The 6,493-nt window shown below is 44.2% G+C and overlaps 1 protein-coding gene across 3 annotated transcripts; it reads right to left on the bottom strand.

Moving 5' to 3' along the window:
* Positions 1–326: 326 nt before the first annotated feature.
* LOC122945593 (sulfotransferase 1 family member D1-like) lies at positions 327–6,106 on the bottom strand. Of its 3 annotated transcripts, none has more exons than XM_044304694.1 (8): positions 6,004–6,106; positions 4,745–4,976; positions 4,482–4,607; positions 4,299–4,396; positions 2,164–2,290; positions 1,474–1,568; positions 1,092–1,272; positions 327–985 (listed from the first exon to the last, which is right to left on the bottom strand). In XM_044304694.1, the coding sequence occupies exons 2-8, from the start codon at positions 4,875–4,877 to the stop codon at positions 879–881; spliced, it is 867 nt and encodes a 288-aa protein (XP_044160629.1). In that variant the 5' UTR covers positions 4,878–4,976; positions 6,004–6,106; the 3' UTR covers positions 327–878. The 3 variants fall into 3 exon arrangements, with proteins under 3 accessions (XP_044160629.1, XP_044160630.1, XP_044160628.1); XM_044304695.1 differs by having other exon boundaries at positions 4,745–4,940; positions 6,004–6,105; XM_044304693.1 differs by lacking the exon at positions 6,004–6,106 and adding an exon at positions 5,315–5,453.
* Between the last annotated feature and the right edge of the window lie 387 nt (positions 6,107–6,493).

Raw genomic sequence — 6,493 nt, 5'->3', positions numbered from 1 at the left:
TGCCAGGGGTCCTGGGTGACTGACCCAAACCGATAAGATAATGACCTATACAGAAGATAAGTCATCAAAATATCTTGAAAAAGCCCTTTAAAGTCTGCTCTGTGACAACAGCCAGTGCTCCTTACCCCTGATTTTATGAAGGAGTTTCTGGTCCAGGCGGATGCTTCTGATGTGGGGTTGGGAGCAGTTCTGTCACACCTTGTGAATGAGTATTGGAGTCACTCAGATACTATCTGCTGGGTAGGAAACTTCGGTTGGTGACCGACCATGCTCCTCTTGAGTAGATGAAACAGAACAAAGAGAGAAATGCACGCGTGACCACATGGTTCTTGTCTTTACAGAATTTTAATTTTTCAATTGAAAATAAGATGGGAAAACTGCAGGGGAACGTTGATGTATTATGTAGAGTTGATGGCTAAGGTGAATTTCAGACAAGAGTGTCCAGTGAGAAAAAAACAAGCTCGGTGTGGGACTGTGATTTCCCGTTATGAACACTGCTTCTTTCACAGGATCGCATAGCATTACAATGATTTATAATGCTGTGTGTCTCTGCCTGACCTTACATCTACTGACTGAATTGCACTGATAGCTGTATGTCATTATAATTCAGTAGATGTAAGGCCGGGCAGAGACAAACAGCATTTTAAATCGTTATAATGCTGTGCGGTCCTGTGAAAGGAGCAGTGTCCATAATGAGAAGGCAGCCATGTTGTGGGCTGGACCAATGCTTATGAGGCTTCCTTACGGGTATAGAAACAGTGAATAACACTTAATGCCAAAAACATCCAACCAACCCACAAGAATAATAGAAATCAGGAAAATGAGTGTTTAAGCTATAAAATGGCGTATACATGAGTTATGTGAGTTATGTCAAGGTCTTAGAAGCGGAAGGTCAGATCGGTGTCAGACATCTCCTTCTTGTAGTATTCATCAAGTAGTTCATTTTGAGCCACGGTGAGATGGCTCTTCCAGTCTCCACTGATCCCTGAAATAAAGGGCGTACAAGATGTAATGACTATGATGTGCCTACCGCAGACCTATGTCACTATAATGTCACTATGATGTCATCAGTGGGAAGGGACACTTCATACCTTTCCTCATGAAGGGTGAGATGGTAAAGTCCATGACGTGGGAAGGCATGGTGCTGTAGTTGGCCATGCTGTTCTCTTTCATAGCCTTGAAGGTGGTGGACTGGTAAATCTTCTCCAGGACATCTTCAGGTAAATCCTTCCTCAAGAACTTCATTACTTTTCTGATCTCACGTTTTGGTTCCTAAATTGAGGTTCAGAAGTCAACTAACAAAACCACTTATGTAGACGGGCTTCAAAAATATAGTGCTTAGTACCCTAGAGACCAGGCACAAGTTTATTGGTCCATATGCCAGTCAATCCAAGGAGATGACGACATCGATCAAATAAGTCTATTCTGATATCATTCCAAAAAATAAGTAGACAAAATTACTGTTCACCTCACCTCTAACATATCCTCATAGAAGAGGTAGAGGATGTCTCTCTCCTGCCTTATCTTCCACCAGTCCTTGACGTGATCGCTCCATGATCCATAAGCAACTAGGGAAGGCAAGCAAGGGCATAATTAGAAGGGTATCCTACCTACCTGTGTTACTCCCCTCCATCTTCCTCCCTCTCTACATCTGATGGCACCGGCTTCAAAGTTTAAACCGTATGGTGGGAGTCACCGCAGAGGCAGTGGAGCAGGCCAATTGCCAATCATCAGACACTGAAGCCTTACTCACACATGAGCTTTGCAAAGATGGACATACCCTTTAAAATAAACCCTGAACTGATTTAGAGGGAGCTCCTGAAGTGCCAGAAGAATTGATTAGCTCCCCTAACTCCTTAGAATAAAGATGTTGCCAGAATCTGTGATGGAGGCTCCTGCTGGATCATCCTAGCTTGCTGAATTCTTTTTACCTCAAGGCTGTGGATAAAGAAGTCTGGAATCAACTTATTCCACCTTACCATTAAGAAACATGCATGCTTGGCTGAAGCCAGTGTGTATGTGTGTGGGGCATCGGTAGAAAGATCTACTGGCCAAACAAGTGTTTGACAGCTATCTAGGATATATGGCCACTTTAAGATGTCAGAACATTTTCACCATGAGCTGTGCCTATAAAGCAGCAGATAACATACAACCCATATATACCTTTTCCCTCTATGAAGCATTGTAGAAACTCTTCAAAAGTTCCAGGATCTGGGAACACAGGGGCCATGCAGTTGAAGTGATAATACGACACTAACACATCCTTAAGATTTCGGGCCACGTAGATGACCTGTGGGTAGAAGACAATACATAATTTTATATATAAAAGAGAAAAAAGAGGATTGCACTCCAAATTGTAATGAAAATCCAAGCTGTTTTATTCACCCATAGTATGGCAAGATTTGCCATACTATGGGTGAATAAAACAGCTTGGATTTTCATTACAATTTGGAGTGCAGTCCTCTTTTTTCTCTTTTATACTATTGGGGATTGCCGTCACCCCCTTTTGGACTTTGCACCCATTTTCAGGTTAGTGCTCCCATTGGATTTTCTCTTTTCATTTTATATATAGATATATAATACTCACAAAAAGTTAAGGATATTTGGCTTTCGGGTGAAATTTATGGAAAACGTAATACATTCCAGCTCCAGTGATATTATATTTTATGAAAGTTGGGCATTTAAGTAGAAGCAGCAATGGTGATTTCCTCATCTCAAACTATTTATTGAAACAAAAGCCAACACCAGTGCTGGGTATACCGCCACAAAAAAAAATTCATTTGTCCTGTAGCCTTTATCATAAATTTGAGGTTAACGACAATGTCTCCTGAAGTTCACAAGTCAACCTATTGTCTGCTGAGGCATGGCATCCCACTCTTCTTATAGAGTGGCCCTCAGGTCATTGAGGTTCTGGGGTACAGAGTTACGAGCCTCTATGCAGCGACTCAGCTGATCCCATACGTTTTCAATGGGATTCAGGTCTGGAGAAAGTGCAGCCCACTCCATTTGAGGTACCCCAGTCTCTAACCCTATATGCTCCCTGGCCCATGCAAGACGATGATGCCTGTGCCTAATGCTGTGGTCAGGTACCCTTGCAGGTGGTCTAGCATGCAGACCACGCTGATGGAAACGGTTTTGAATGGTCTGACGTGACATTTGGGTGGCTCTCACCTCCCTTAAATGTGCCTGGAGTTGTGTGGCATTCATCACCCGGATCCACAGGTCTTTGTTCACAATGAAGCGGTCATCAGTGTGGGATGTCCACTTCTTTGCCTTTCTGTGACTCTTTCAGTCTTTATCTCTGATTCAACCTGCTGATGACACTCAAGGCTCAGTGGCCACTTCCATCTGAGAACATCCTGCTTGAAGCCTCGCAATGGCAAGGTCCTGTTGATCAATTGTTAGGTGTCGTTTTGGTCTCATGATGTCAAAATGTGAACAGCATGATGAGGAGGACTGTTTAAATATCAGTTCTAATTGCACCAGGAAATGTATTGGATGATTCATGAATTAAACAGCTGTTAGAGAACAGCAAGTTGTGCAAAAAGTACTGAAACAATGAACAGTTGGACATGAGCATTCAAAGGTTTAGAGATGGTCACATTAAGTTCACCTGTAAAGGTTAGAGCATTTTAGGTTCTTCCTGACATTCTACCCACAAGCCAAATATCCCTAACTTTTTGTGAGCAGCGTATACATCTGGATAATCTGGAGAGTGGACCTGGATAATCCATACATGGTGCCCAGATGGCATAAGAAAATGCTGCACTGAGAGACATTTGAGTGACTGACAAAGTTCACGAGGAAATAATGGTTGCATAGTAAAACTGTCTTCAAAGCCAAAGAGATTAGAGGTTTATGTGGAAAGAGATGAAGCAGAACAGACCTGGATAGAGGTCAAAGAAACTGAGATGAGCACTTCAGGAGGAGAACTAGAGGCGGCTAATATAGAAAGATATAGTAGGCTGCCCAGCATGAGACACCTGATAATAGAGCATTATTTGGACCCAACCATAAAGCAAGAGACCACACGAAAGATACGCAGTAGGTGGACCCAATTCTACAAGAGGAGATGGACCTGGACCTTTAGAGTAATGTGTGACCAATTCCTACTGCAAGGAAGATTAATATAAGCATGTTACATGGCATGAACAGTAGACATAGCTTTATTAGCAGTAATATGCCAAGCTCTAGAGATGTAGACCAGGGTCTACAGGAGGAAATAATAGACCTGAGTCTATGATAGGTTGTCACCAGCCAAGGTCCACACAAAGCCCACATCTTGTTATATCCAGTACCTTGCAGTTCTTTTCCCAGAAGGTGTTCGGCAGGGTTTGCACGGATAAATGAGATTTGATCACTCGTGGAGGCTTTATTGCATTAAGCAATTCAGTGCCTGAGGGGGATAAGGCAACAAGTTAGATGTTGGAATATATGGTTGAATATATTATAAAAGAAGTGACTGTATCGGCATCACCTACCTGTTGGTATTTCAGGCACTGCAAACTCCAGAAAGGGCACCCGCTCGAAAATGGCTCCGCGCTGGGCTTTCTTTTTGTCTCCATTCTGTAGAATTAAGTCTACAATCTCACTGATCCAGGTGGTACCTGAGAAGCGGCAAGACATGGCACGGGTCAACATAGATCAGAAAAATAAGAGCTTCAGGGTCGCTCAGTCTCCTGGGCCCTGGTGTGCCCCCCAACCTCTGCACACCTATGATATTCAGAAGTGTCCATAGTCCTACCAGATTTGGGGTAGGTGTCTATCAGCACGTCTCCTTCTCCAGCCTGGAACTTCTGCACGTTCGCCCAGTTTTCTGCAAAGGTTCCCAAAATGGGCATCCCACTTGCATCTCCCAGCGGGGGGCGGACAACCATGTCTGCGGGTCTGTCGGCGCAGGAGGGGAAGCTTTCAGCTGCAAGGACAACCAAACAGCACCACTGGAAAGAGGAGGAAATATGGCGTCGGTCTGCACGCTGTAGCAAAGAAAAAGTTAACCAGTGCTAGTAAAGACTTGTGGTGATGCTGAGTTACACGCTCCTTGTCCTGAAAGCTTAGTGTCTTTGTTATCTTTAAGCAATATCCTCTAGTCACATCCAGAGCTGCATCGGCAATTCTTCTTTCAGCAGCATTGTAAGTAGAGGCCCTGCCCCTGGAAATGTGGCAGAATCCTCAGTGATGACGCCGTTACATTAACTCATTGGCTGCGTACTGCTGATAAACAGATGGGGGCGGTGGGCTGGGTCCTTCTTTATGCTGTAGGAATCCCCTGTAACATTTAAATACCCTACACCCAAACATTTATTTATTTCACCTTTATCGTACTGTTCTGTCTGTGAAGGTGTCAGTCTTTGCTGTAGTCCTATTCTGTGCATGAACCAGGAGGCGCTGGATGAACAGGGCAACGGGTTCCAGCCTGATACAGGATTGCTGCAGTAAGTGGGCGCTCAGGGTGCCTGCACACGGTGTGGATTACAAACGTTTTGTGAATGAGATTAGATAAATCTCATCTGCACTTTTTTCTTCTCTGCAGATATTGACCTTCCACGCAGAATATCAAATCCACACCTTCACTTGTCTGTGTGATTCTGCACCTTATGTGGCGAGGTTTCCCAAAGACTTCAGTAAGTTGTTACCATAAACCAAGAATGTGCACCAAAAGCCGCAACAAAAAATGCACAAATATCACATCAAAACCCAATAAATAATACAGATTTATGTGTTTTTTGTGTGAATTTCATGTGTATTTTCTGCATACAATCTGCACCGTGTGTAGGTCCCCCTAGGAGAACCCAGAGAAGAAGTGACTTTACGGCTAGTGTAGAGCTCTGCCATCTACGGGCATCACTGCCCAGGTCTTGTTGGACCTGATAAATACAGATGGCGTTACACTAATTCATCAGCACAGGATCTAAGAAAATATCAAATGACTCCTAAAGAAAAAAATGACCCCCTCGCTAAACAACCTGAGCACTAAAAGCCACGACAGCGCCCCGTACCTACCTGAGAGATAGCAGAGAGGAGGATGCAGCCTGGCACAGTGAGCGGCAGCACCGACTAATACAGGAGAAGACACGGGACGAAGGGAAGGATCAGGGGGCGGGCGCTGTCCTGGTGTCATCTCATGGGAGTTCATACACAGCTCAGCAGACCGTATCACACAGGAGAGGATTAGATACACAGCTCAGCAGACAGTATCACACAGGACAGGATTAGATACACAGCTCAGCAGACTGTATCACACAGGATAGGATTAGATACACAGCTCAGCAGACAGTATCACACAGGATAGGATTAGATACACAGCTCAGCAGACCGTATCACACAGGAGAGGATTAGATACACAGCTCAGCAGACAGTATCACACAGGATAGGATTAGATACACAGCTCAGCAGGCAGTATCACACAGGATAGGATTAGATACACAGCTCAGCAGACCGTATCACACAGGAGAGGATTAGATACACAGCTCAGCAGACAGTATCACACAGG

Source organism: Bufo gargarizans, chromosome 8 (assembly GCF_014858855.1).
Source record: "Bufo gargarizans isolate SCDJY-AF-19 chromosome 8, ASM1485885v1, whole genome shotgun sequence".
Taxonomy (NCBI): domain Eukaryota; kingdom Metazoa; phylum Chordata; class Amphibia; order Anura; family Bufonidae; genus Bufo; species Bufo gargarizans.
This window is presented reverse-complemented; position numbering and strand designations above follow the sequence as displayed.

Bases quoted from the DNA above. Each gene is read 5' to 3' on its own strand.
- LOC122945593 (XM_044304694.1), bottom strand. From the start codon at position 4,877: ATGGTTGTCCGCCCCCCGCTGGGAGATGCAAGTGGGATGCCCATTTTG. The intron at 2,291-4,298 runs GTACTGGATATA...TTCTACCCACAG, and splicing joins TCTGGGAAAAGAACTGCAAG to GTCATCTACGTGGCCCGAAA. The intron at 1,569-2,163 runs GTATATATGGGT...TGCCTTCCCTAG, and splicing joins ATGCTTCATAGAGGGAAAAG to TTGCTTATGGATCATGGAGC.